The sequence below is a fragment of the Geospiza fortis genome, unplaced genomic scaffold (assembly GCF_000277835.1).
Source record: "Geospiza fortis unplaced genomic scaffold, GeoFor_1.0 scaffold409, whole genome shotgun sequence".
Classification (NCBI taxonomy): Eukaryota; Metazoa; Chordata; class Aves; order Passeriformes; family Thraupidae; genus Geospiza; species Geospiza fortis.
Window position 1 is genome coordinate 228928 of NW_005054553.1, and position 13043 is coordinate 241970.

At 47.1% G+C, this 13043-nt stretch overlaps 1 protein-coding gene across 1 annotated transcript in view; it reads left to right on the forward strand.

The window, feature by feature from the left end:
* Positions 1 to 11342, forward strand: part of KCNJ6 (potassium inwardly rectifying channel subfamily J member 6) — a 112308-nt gene extending 100966 nt beyond the window's left edge. Inside the window, exon 3 of the mRNA XM_005429518.2 lies at positions 10233 to 11342. Coding sequence (XP_005429575.2) covers positions 10233 to 10558 — 326 coding nt within the window. The 3' untranslated portion in view covers positions 10559 to 11342. The remainder of the gene's footprint in view (positions 1 to 10232) is intronic.
* The last annotated feature ends 1701 nt before the right edge of the window (positions 11343 to 13043 follow it).

Genomic DNA, 13043 nt, shown 5'->3' on the forward strand with positions numbered 1-13043 from the left:
AGAATCACTGGGCTGGAAGAGCCCTCCAAGCCCATCGAGTCCAGCCCAGCCCCAGCAGCTCAACTGAGCCCTGGCCCCCAGTGCCACATCCAGGCTTTGTTAAACACACCCAGGGATGGGGACTGCACCACCTCCCCGGGCAGCCATTCCAGAACTTTCTCACCCTTGCTGCAAAAACCTTTTCCCTGCTGTCCAACCTGTATTTCCCTTGGTGCAGCTGGAGGCTGTGTGCTCTGGTTGTGTCAGTGCTGCTGGAGAAAGAGCCCAGCCCCAGGTGAGCACAGGCACCTTTCAGGAGCTGTGCAGAGTGATGGGGGCAGCCCTGAGTCTCCTTTTCTCTGGGCTGAGCAGCCCCAGCTCCCTCAGGGGTTCCTCACAGGGTTTGTGTTCCCAGCCCCTCTCCAGCCTCGTTGTCCCCTCTGGATGTGCTCAGTGTCCCAAGGTCCTTCCTTGGAAGGTGCTGCTGGTTTGAATGGCTGCTGACTGGGGCTAGAATCAGGAAATATAAAAATTTCTCATTAAACACTCACATAAACATTAAAGACAGTTGGTTTTAGCAAGAAATGCCCAGGTTTAGTTTTTTCCCTGTTTACCTCTGAGCCTGGGAGCCCTGATTTGGGTGAGGCAGGACACCTGGGAGTGAGGGGTGTCCAGTTTGTGCTCCTTGTCCAGTGTCTGGACCAAGGCAGGGTTCCAAGGCAGCAGAGCCCTGGCAGCAGCAGTGAAAGCTGCAGGAGGGAGGCTGTGGCACTGTGCTTGTCCTGCAGGAGAATTTGGGCTGCAGCCGGTGTCAGACTGCCCCAAACCCACCTGGGAATCAGGGAAAGCACCATCCCGAGCTCAGAGAGAGTTCAGTAAGGTACATCCTCCAAATAACCCATCCCTGCCACACCACACGAAATCCTCCCTGCCCAGACATTCCCAAAGCAACTTCTGCAATAATCCCTGGGCAATATTTCAATATTTTCCAGGCATTGCTGCTTTTTTTTTTTTTTCCTTAGACACAGTCTCACTTCCAAGGCATCTCTGCTGGGAGAAGAGTGCCACCTCATGACTGATGCTGAGGATGGAAGCAGCCCCAGCAGGGAAGCTCGGATTGAGCAGCTCCTGCCCTGGGCAGCTTTCCATCCAGCACCACAGCACCCTGAGACCATCACCCCCCTCCAAAACCCGTGGTTGTGTGCTTTGCTGGGCACAAAACCCAGGGCTGAACAGGAATTCATTCATTTCTCGGGAGATCTGACATTATGGAGGCTTTTATAGAAAGTTTTCCCTGCTTTGAAAGCCCCCTCATTTAATTCCAGACTCTTTTCCATCACCTTAAGCACCTCTCCTCTGGGAATTCTGCAGTTTGGATGTGAGCACCCACACCTTGCTCCCCTTCCACACACACTCAAGTTCTTTATTTTCACTCTTCTCAAGTTCTTTATTTTTTCCTTACTAAAACCAACAGTTTTGTCCTCAAATTTTTAATCCAAAATAATCATTGTTAAACTAAGGAAAATTAAAAAGTCCTAATGACTCTTTCTTGCTTCCATGCATGAGGTGCAGGTGTCAAAGAAAGTTACAATTTCTCTGCTCCATCACCAGTTTGGACTGTTTGGGGAAAATGTGACACATTTTGCCATAGATTGATTTGTCTGTACTCCTCCAGAAACAATTAGTTAAAATATTATCAGTTTAAAGATGAAGAAATAGAAAAAAAAAAGCTTTTTGCTGGCTTTTTGCTGTTCTTGGTCCCCTCTCTCCCTACTCTAAATGAATTCAGGCATTGAGGAAAGTGCCAGACTGAAAAGCCCAGAGTTGAAGATGTTGTTCCTATTTTTTTTTCCATAATAGAAATATCAGGAGAGTAGAACTGAAGCTTTCCTAAAATCCCAACCCTATTCCTGCTCTTCTCCTTTATTGGACCCGTTGCTAATTGTGGGCAGTAATTAAAGATAAATCAGCTTCTTCCACACCACCTCCAATAAAACCAAAGTCAATGAAAACCAAGTGAATATTTATTTTTCCAAAATGGTCATTGATCTACCAGCAGGTGTATTAATAGCCTCTACTATTGGAGAGAATGCCAAGCAGATAAATATGGGTACAAAATCTTAAATAGCATTTCAGAAGTGAAAGATTTTGCATCTCATTCCCCCAGGCAGCCACTTTCTGCTCCCTCCTGCATCTCAAAAATATGCTGCTCACATTGTCAGATAGCCAAATATTATTAACCTGAAAGCATCAACTTAATAAGTCTCATCCCATGAACAGAGGAAAAAAAAAAACCAACTCAGAATAAAAATCAAAACCCACTTGCTACTCAGTGGGAGGATTTACAGCACAGATGATTTTCAGTGCAGAGCTGCAAGAAGGCCTGCAAAAGTTCATCAAAAATCAGAGCTGCAGGGAGCCTGGCATTGGCTGAGTCTTTTGTTGTGATCAAGATATCAATAAACCCTCATTTAAATTTTAATCAAAGAGCGTTGTTGTGTCAGATGAACTTGGAGCTTAACGTGCTCAATGGTTTCCCTTAAAGAGATTTTTATAAAGGGCTGGATCGATCCCATTAAATAATGACATCAACAAATGTGAGGTTGCCTAAATTCTCTCCCACCAAGAAAATTAAAGGGGATAAGATCTCCAACCCAAGCCCATCACTTAAAATAGTACCAAAACCAGCCCAGATATTCCTCCTCCTCCTCCCAGAGCTTGGGATTCGGAGCTTCCTTCTGCAAACCATGGAGCTGCTCTCCCCCAGCCCTCTTGCCACTCTTTCAGGTGAAGCAGAAGACAGAAATATCATCTCTGAACACGGCATATCTTTAGAAAAGCTGATTTCTTCAAGTTTTCTCTTCTAAAAAATCAAGTTCCACCCACCCAAGTGTGGCTTGTCCCAGCCCACCTAAAAGGAGGCAGCGTTACAAAACCGCCTGGGGCACCCCACGGAGCCTGGCTGTGCCCTCCCAAAAATTGCAGGGATTTGGGAACTGGAACTGGGCTGTGCCTTCCCAAAAATTCCAGGGATTTGGGAACTGGAACTGGGCTGTGCCTGCCCAAAAACTCCAGTGATTTCGGAGCTGGAACTGAGCTGCAGCTTCCCAAAAACTCCACTGATTTTGGAACTGGAATTGGGCTGTGGATTCAAAAAAATTCCAGTGATTTTGGAACTAGAATTGGACTGTGCCTTCCCAAAACTTCCAGTGATTTTGGAATTGGAATTGGGCTGTGGCTTCTTAAAAGCGCCAGTGCTTTTGGAACTGGAATTGGGCCACTGCATCCCAAAAATTCCACTGATTTTGGAACTGGAACTGGGCTGTGGCTTCTCAAAAATTCCAGTGATTTTGGAACTGGAATTGGGCTGTTTCTTCTCAAAAATTCCAGTCATTTTGGAACTGGAACTGGGCTGTTGTTTTCCAAAAACTCCAGTGATATTGGAATTGGGCTGTGCCTTCCCAAAAATTCCAGTGATTTTGGAACCTTTCCTTCTGCCACATTTCCAAGCATCCCTTCTCACCAGGATCTGCCTGGCAGGATCAAGTCCTTTACCCTGGGCTCTCTTTCATCTCCCCCTCTGCTCTCTTCAGCCACAAACCTCAAAACAACCCCCAGAATATTTGGTGGGAGATTCACAGATTTTGGTGTCAAAAAGCTCCCAATCTTGCCTTATTTCCTGGATTTTACAGCATGCCAAGCTGCGTGTTCACACTGTTTTGTCTTTAATCCTGGCGTCGCAAACGTTTGCACAGGGAAATGTGACATTTTTATAAAAAGCTCCAAGTCGGGAAAGTTCAGCATGGAGCAAACCCTGGATGTTCAGCGTTTTAAGGAGAGGAACAAAAGCCACCCAAACACGCAGGCTGGAATTAGGTGTGGAAGAAGCGGTGGAATAGATCACACTTCTATTTTAATGAAATGTTTATCCCCCAGCAGTGACAGCACAAGTGTGCAGCAGGTACAAAGTGTCACAGAAAATGTTTCTTTTGCAGCAAACACCATTCCAAGGAAAGGGGATTTTCTCCCAGCCATCCCTTGGCATTAATTCCCATGAGTAGGGAATAGAGCAGTGCCTTGTTTTGGTGTCGGTCCCATTGCACTGGGATTTGAGATCCTGTTCCCCAGGAGATCTGCAGATGTTGAGGGTTTGTTTATTTTTCCACTAAAGGACGTTCATTGAAGGATGCCATCTTGGAAGAGCTCCTGCACAAAAAATGTTCAATCCTTTCCCAAGGCCAAATGCATTTCACAGAATCCCAAAATCCCAGGATGGTTTGGGTTGGAAGGAACCTCAAAGCCCACCCAGTGCCACCCCTGCCATGGCAGGGACACCTCCCACTGTCCCAGGCTGCTCCAGCCCCAGTGTCCAACCTGGCCTTGGGCACTGCCAGGGATCCAGGGATGGAATTCCATCCCAGCCCCTGCCCACCCTGCCAGGGAACAATTCCTCATTGCCAAGATCCCACCCAGCCCTGCCCTCTGGCACTGGCAGCCATTCCCTGATCCCAGCCCCTCATTTCCATCACAGGGAACAATTCCTTCCTAACATCCAATATAGGCCTTCCTTCTGTCAGTGGGAGCCATTCCCTGGGTGCTGTCCCTGCATGCCCTGGCAATTGTCTCTCTCCAGCTTTCCTGGGGCTCCTGCAGGCCCTGCAAGGCCACCCTGAGCTCAGGCCAAAGCTTCTCCTGTGCAGGTGAACAATGCCAGCTGTGCCAGCCTTTCCTGCCAGCAGAGCTGCTCCATCCCTCTGCTCATCCTGGAGCCTCCTCTGGGCTCTCTGCAGCAGCTCCAGCTCCTCCCTGGGCTGGGCCAGCTCTGCAGCTGGGAAATCACCTGTGGGGGCTCAATCCCAATCCCTCTCCTGCTGCTCACCTGCTTTGGATGCAGCCCAGGTCACATTTGCCTTTCTGGGATGCAAATGCACATTTCTGAGTCGGGCATTTTCTATTCTTCACTTCCTACTTGTATTTTATATGTGCCCAGTTCCCACCTTCTGCCTCACCTGTGAGGATTGCAGAGAGAGGAACCTGCTTCTGATCCACCCAGGATCCTCTCAGCTCCATCCACATCCACCCAAGATCATTTCAGCTCCATCCACATCCACCCATGGTCCTCTTAGCTCCATCCACATCCATAAAGGATCTTTTCAGCTCCATCCAGATCCACCCAGGGTCCTCTCAGCTCCATCCAGATTCACCCAGGATCATCTCAGCTCCATCTAGATCCATCCAGGATCATGTCAGCTCCATGCAGATCCATTCAGAATCATTTCAGCTCCACCCAGATCCACCCAGGATCCTCTCAGCTCCATCCAGGATCCTCTCAGCTCCATCCAGATCCATTCAGGATCATCTGAGCTCCATCCAGATCCACCCAGGATCCTCTCAGTTCCATCCACATCCATCCAGGATCCTTTCAGCTCCATCCAGGATCATCTCAGCTCCATCCAGATCCACTCAGGATCATCTCAGCTCCATCCAGGTCCACCCAGGGTCCCCTCAGCCCCTCACTGGCGGCTCAGCTCCCACTGCTCAGTGACAAACCCCACAGGACCCTTCTCCAGGGAGGCAGCAGCTGCAATCAGAGCCTTGCTGCATCTTCCTGGATATTTTCATGGAATTGTGGAGCAGGATGCCCGTGAACCATGGCAGGGGAGAACATCCCACCTGCAGGACTGGGGAGAAAGCCCTTGGGTTATAACAGTGTGCTTTTAGAAGGTCAGGACAGCTCTTCTCCTCACTCAGTGCCTTGGAAAATGGAGCTGCAGCTTCTTTTAACCAAAATCCCCACAAATCCCCCTGTGGTGGGCACCCAGAAGGAAAAATAAAGCTCTGATCTGAAATCTGGGGAAGCTCTGGGTCCATAAATGCATCCCAAGGGCCAAACACAGAGCAGGGCACAAAATCCTGGCATTCCATGTTCAGCTCCTCTGAGCTGAGCTCCCAGCTTTGCAGTGCCAGTTCTGGAACCAGCTCCTCTCTCTCTCTGGTCAGACATTATTGGATTTAATAAATTTCCCAGATTTAGGTGGCAGAAAAATGTAATCATCACCTATTGGGAAAAGATCAGCTGGAAAACAACATCAAAATTCAGACACATCAGGATTTGCTGGGCACAGCCTGAGTACGAGGATAAATTGAGGTAAAATATTGGCTGAATTGTAAATTTATGGTAAAATTGCAATTTTTGGGTAAAATTACCATCTCTTTACAAGCAGTTTATTGAGAATGTGTTGGTACATTTTGCTAAAAGTGGCAGCACATTTGAGGCAGGATCAGAGAAAGTCTCCTGCCTCAGCAGGTACCACTTGTCAGAAAGCAAAAAATTAGACACAAATTATCCAGTATTTAATTCCTGATAGCAGAAACAGCAACCAAGTAAAACAAGCGTTTCTAATTCAGCATTTTTCCACTGGAAAATATCATTTCACTGCCATTGAGATCTCCTGCTGGGGAAAAAAATGCATTTTAACAGTTTGTAAAAGACTAAAGCACGCCCATTTTTTGTCTTATTTAGGTACAATATATCACATTTGAAGAAGTCAGAATGAAACCAGAATGCTTTGACTGATTCAAGTTAGATTTCGTTTAGAACTTAACTTAATATAAACTTCATTTTTTTAATGCCTGTTATTTGTTTTCGCGAGAAATAGAATTCAGAGCATCAGAAAGTTCAACCGGCTTGAAATTACGGCTTCCATTTCCTTTGCATATTCATCTCTGTGCAAACGGGAGCTGATAATCTGCGTGTTCTCCTGCAGAGCTGTGATTTTCTTACGGGGCGGGGTGGTCAGAGCAGCTGCTCCAGCCCACTCACTCCACGGCAATTTGGGTTTTCTGGATGGAGCTGGTCCCTGCTCCCTCCCCAGCTACCACTGAGACCCCTGAGCAGCATTCACAGATGGTGCCAGCAAGTAAAATCTCAAATATGGTGATCTCCTCCCGAGTAAGAAAGGTGGAAATAGAAATATCAAATTACACGTATTGTTGGGAGGAAAAAAAAAAAACCCACACCAGTTTTAACGTTATTCAAGGAAAAAGAAAACAAAACCCAGCAAAAGTTAACTTCTTATATTTTAATAATGATAAAAACCATCTGTCCTCACTCCCTTCCTCTCACAACCCCACAACACAAGGGTTCCACACCAGACATGCTGAAGCAAAGATATTTAAAATATTTAAAAGGCTCCCAGGCACCTGTGCAGTTTTGATTTCTTTCACGAGGTTTTGACATTCCTCAGGGTGAGGTAACCAATTTCCAGGTGTGCTCTGAACCAAAACCCTATCAGAAACCCTGGGAATTCCCCTTTGCTACCTCTGAATGAGATATCATATATATGCACCATCTTTTATATTTGCCATGTTGATTAAGGGAAAACATCTTTACTATCATTTTTATTTTACCAAGAGCTCACTGAAAAACATCTGAAATGAGGAAAACCTAGTCTAAATACTTACGTTTAAACTGCAAACTTTCTTAAAGAAACACTCCTTTGAAAGACATCGTTCTTTTAATAAGTCCAGTACACGGTATGTACAAAAGCCCCTACTAGATATATATATATATAGATATATATATATATATATATATATATTTGTGGGGTGTTTACTCAAACTGAACTGCCATAGCTTTATTGTCAGCTGTACCTAAATTCTATGATTTTATGCTTCCAGCTTTAAAATACTGCAGGGAATTCAGGGTCCAACGCAACATTTTGCTTCCTTCTTTTTAGCTTGATTAAAGAGGACCAATTAACTCCCATGGAATGTTTCTGACACCGGCTTGGTGGCACTCTGGAAATTTTATTCCAAATTTCTGTCTTTTTTTTTTTTTTTCCTTTTCCTTGAGGCAATCATTTTCACACCAGGGAGAGCTGTTTAGTACAAATTTGACAGCAAAAAAAAAAAAAAATTCTAGAGGAGGAAGGAGGAAGAGAATCCAGTGCCAGCACATCTCCTGCTTTTCCATCGCAGCGTGTTCCTGGTGGCACAGCAGAGAAGCAGAGCCGGCAAAGCAAAGCTGGGGAATTTGCCAAAGCCCACGCAGGGTCTGCAGGAGAAGAGGGGAATCAAGCAGGGGGTCCTGACTCCGAGCCTCTTGCTTGTTTTTAATAGCCCACGCTGCTTTCTTCTTCTCCTGAGCCCCCAAAAATAGCCCAAAAGAGTGACAAATCCTTCGGCAAACAGATTGGAGTGCAAAAGGTCAGCAGGGCACAGAGCAAGGCTGGTGGGTCCTGGGTGGGATCCTGGAAATCCACCTGGGTTTCCTGGAGCTACAGGAGAGGCAAAGGTTCATCCAATTCCCTCAGTATCGGGGTCGTTGGAGAGGGATTCCTCTGCAGAGGGACCTGGAGGGACAGGACACAGGGAATGGCTCCCACGGCCAGAGGGAGGGATGGATGGGTGTCAGAACCCAGGACGTTCCTCTGGCTGCCCTGGTGACTCCAGACCCTGGCAGGGGGCTCAGAGACCTTGGCACAGAGTCACAAACACCTGTGCCTTTGATTTTAACCCATGGAAACAATTACCAGCTGTGTGTGAAGATTTACAAGCCACAAAAGTTTCTATAGAATGACAGTGAATTTACCACAAATAGAAAAGTAGAATTTTGACGTTTTTCGAATGGGGGTTCAAGAGGCAAGATGGAGGAATCTGGGCGTGTCGAATCTTTCTCCTTCTTCTTCTTCTTCTTGTCCTCCATCTTCTGCTGTGATAGCGACACTTTTAAATTAGTTTAGAGATAAACTGTCTAACATAAGTGGTAAGTATTGAAAAATTATTGTAAATAAAGTACACATGGTTTTTAGTATAAAAAAATAACACCACAGTTTAGAGTAGAGACACACTGTCTAACATAGGTGATAGGTACTGAAAAATTATTGTAAATAAAGTACCTGTACTTTTTAGTATAAAAAAATAACACTGCCCTGAGGGCAGTCAGAATACCTCAACCCAACCTGCAGGTCACACCTCAGTGAGTCAAAAAGACAATGAATTAAATAAGAACAAATAAACAACCTTGGGAACGAGAGCCGAAGAATCCCATCTTCTTCTTCGGTCTCAAAGATGAGAAAAAGAAACTTTCTGACGCCTCAGAGTCATCTCGACACCAAAGACCGCGTCAGATGGGATGTTGGGAATTAGGAATTGTTCCCTGGGAGGGTGGGGAGGACCTGGAATAGAAATCCCAGAGAAGCTGTGGCTGCCCCTGGATCCCTGGAGTGACCAAGGCCAGGCTGAACAGGTTTGGAGCAGCCTGATCTAAGAGAAGACCCCCACCCATGGCAGGGGTTGGAACTGGAAGATCTTTGATGTCCCTTCCAACCCAAACCAGTCTGGGATTCTTTGGTCACAGTGATGAAGCAGAATTCTCTCATCTTCTCCTCCTGCCCCAGACAAGGTGCAAAACTCAGCTCTAAGGCCTCAGGTCAGGGGTTCTGCTGCTTCCTGAGTGCCACAGCTCCATCAGGAATCAGCTGCAGGAATTTACCTCAAGGGGTTGAGAGCTTCCTCCACGTTTAGTTTTGGTTTTAAAAGGTTCTGTCTTGGTTTGAAAAGCCAGGTGTCTGCTAAGGAAGGCAGGAATGGAATTCCTGGAATTTTCCTTGAAATGGAAAATGTAAACCCCTCCCCTGCAAATTGTTATAATTTTGAAATTAAGGGGCTCTCAGGCAAAGATAGGGGAGTAGAAATAACAGTTCTTTATTAGGGAAATTTAAAAAAAATGCAGTAATACAAAACAAACCACTGCCAGAGTCAGACCATGTCCTGCCCCCCTGTGTGTCAGGGGTGGCACAGCCCCATCCCATGGGGGCTCAGCCCTCCTGCAGTGCCAGCTGTGCTGCTGCTGCAGCAGGGATCCTGCACAAGGGGGGAGTTTTCCTCTGCAGCTCCAGGGCTGCTGCAGATGGGCCTGGGCTCCCTCTGGCAGTGCAGGGCAGCAGAAAGCTGCTCCTCTGGCAATGCAGGGGGCAAAGGCTGCTGTGCTGTGCCAGGCTCAGATTGGATCCAGGTAGGAATGCTTGGCTCCTCCCCTGGGCCGAGCTGAGGCTGAGCCCTGCTTATTCAGCGCATGCACAGGAGGAAGGGGCGTCAGTTTACGCTCCCAAAAGCTGCTGTGTGAGCTCCACCTCGTGTGATGTCAAACCTCATTCTGTCCTTGTTACAGAGAGAAAAAAAAATAAACTAAAGACTTGGGGAAGCCGTGGGTCCTGATTACAGCACCTGTTCCTTCTCTGTTGTTGCAGGGATGACGTGCCAGGCTCGCAGCTCCTACATCACCAGTGAGATCCTCTGGGGCTATCGCTTCACCCCCGTGCTCACGCTGGAGGATGGATTCTATGAGGTTGACTACAACAGTTTTCACGAAACCTACGAGACCAACACCCCCGTTTACAGTGCCAAAGAGCTGGCAGAGATGGCCAGCCGAGCAGAACTGCCCCTGACCTGGTCTGTTTCCAGCAAGCTGGACCAACACGCCGAGCTGGAAACGGAGGAGGAGGAGAAGAACCAAGAAGACCAAAATGAAAGAAACGGAGACGTGGCCAACTTGGAGAATGAGTCCAAAGTGTAGGACCAGGGGAGACATAAAGGCCACCTCCTTTATCTCCTCCCTCTCTGCTCCCTGTTCCTTTCTGCGACACGCCTTTAATTTTTTTTCTCTTCCTGTTATTGGTAACTCATGGAAAATAAACATTTTAGACGAGAAATCCCAACTTCAACCCAAGAGATTCCCAGACTAAGCCAAGGCGTGGGTTAAAGCTGCAACACCCATCAGGGATGGTGGAACCTCCCCCTGGCAGTGACTGGTGGCCCCTCTCCAGTGCAGACCTCCAGGTTTATCAACGTCAACCACACAAAAACCAATCCCTGAACGCAAAGGAAATGGATGCAAGGGATTTTAAAGGAGAGACTAATTAATGCCCATCAAAGCAATGGGCCTTGACTGAGTTTTTATGTATTTCAGGACACTTTCACAGACTGGGTGACAGTGGAATGGGCCTTTCAGCTTTAAGAGGAAGGTGAGCAGAGGGACCTGCAATCCCCCACGACCCTGTACATATGCCTTATGTAACTATTTCTCTCTACATTTAGTAATAAACGCCGCATGTACAAAAGTACTGTAGTAAAGAACTTCTAAATAATGTACACAGCTGTGTAATTAATGTAGGTTTAGAAACAGAGCTCTAGAAATATTGGGATGCAAAAACTAACTACCCGTCGAGTAGGCATTTCTCTTCAAATATTTGCAGTGTAAAATTGATTTAAATTTATTTTTTCTTTCCCCTCCCCTCTGTGACTCTTCTAGTGGATAACATTTTCTCCAGTGTACCAGACTGGCAGCTATTTAGAGTACCTCACTGTTGGCCAAACAGATTGTTTCACTCACTCTAAAAAGCCATAAGTCTGGGAGAGGGCAGGGTAGAGAATTGTCCTCCTGACATACTGTGAAAATGTTTACAAATAAGGCAAAACCCTTCCTGGCCACTCTTTTTTGGGGGCACTTCGACCGAAAAATTGAGGCTGTGGCAAACTCATGGCTAACCAGAATTTCCTGTGCACTCTTCATAGAGCAAGCGTGTGTCATGTGGAGGTGTTATCCTTAACGTGCAATATCCAGGGAATCTGCTCCCGTGGGATTTCGGTGGAGCAGTCTGCTACACACAAAAAAACCCACACACACACAAGCCATTGAAAAACGAATGTTGCACCTCAGCCAGTAAATTTTAGCTACTTCAGCTGGGAAAGGAACAGCTGGATTTCGTGTGGAGCTGGAATCCATGACATTTGCAATTTGCTGGTGCTGAGGGCGCGGGGGGCACGACATCCCTGGGGGTGTCCTTCCACCAGGATTCCCAGGAGAACACACAGTGGATCCTGCCTGGCTCAGGGGAGCCCTTCCTCAGTGAGTTCCTCCACCTTAGGTGACTCCCTGGTTGTTGTAAATCCCTGGGAAACCCTGGGCATTCCATCCCTGGGCAGAGGGAACTCGCATCACTTCCATGAGAGTGGGGGAGCTCAGCCCCACCAAGAACAGCATTTCTGCCAGCAAAGGAGGAGAAGCTGCAGCCTTAATTTTGGGGGGTTTTTTCCCATGCCTGCCTACTCCGTGAAGAAAGAAAACACTGAAGAGAACCCGAAGCTTTTTTTTTTTTTTTTTTTGGTACAGAAAATTTACGTTTAAATAAAAGAGAAAAAAAAAATAAACCTCAGGAGAAACTTGGTGGGCAGGTGGAAAAATTTGCACTGTGATATAGCTTTGGCATTAAATTCACACCTCTTTTCCTTTTTTTTAATTTTCTTTTGTGCTGGTACAACTGCCCCTGGCTAATTTTCAGAGAGGGTGGCTGATCTGGGGGGGCCTCCAGGTGAGGAGGGCACAGCAGGGCCTGGGGAAGGGAAGGGAAGGATTGCACACCAGGGAGATCAGGCTGGATGGGAAGAGGTTTTTATGGTTTCAGCGTTGACCATTTTCCCCTAAAAGGCATTCCCAAGGAATGGTGCAGGATGAGGATTTTGGGCGGATGATTCTGGCGGCTCAGTGAAGGTTGGGACATTTCTGAGAGACAGCTCTTGGCCTCAAGCTCATCCTCCTGCCCCAGCATCAGCCCCGTGCTCCAGCCCATCCATCCCCACCCCCATGGCTCCCCAGCAGGGCTGCTGAGGGTTTATTGGGTTTTTTAGGGGTTTTTAGGGCCTCCAGAGCCCCTCTGGAAGCGTTGGAGCCGCCCGCGCGTGTCTGTCCCGCCAAAGGTGCATGAGCTGAAAGCAAAGCTTTCCCTCTGAGGATAAACCTGCTTTTTGCTCTCACAATTCACTGGGCCACTCGTTGCTGCAGGTTGAGACAATTTGTGTTGCAGCTCAGGGCCCTGATGAAACCTTTTTCTTTTTTGGTGTCCTTCAGCACGGAAAAAGAGACTTTCCGCCACTGGGGCATGCGCATGTGTAAGCTTTATTTCTGTGAATAGGGCACTTACAGCTTAAGGTGTGTGTGTTCTGTCTCTTTCTCTCTCTCTCTCTCCCCCTGTATTTTCTTGTCTTTGGTATCCATGTAGTAC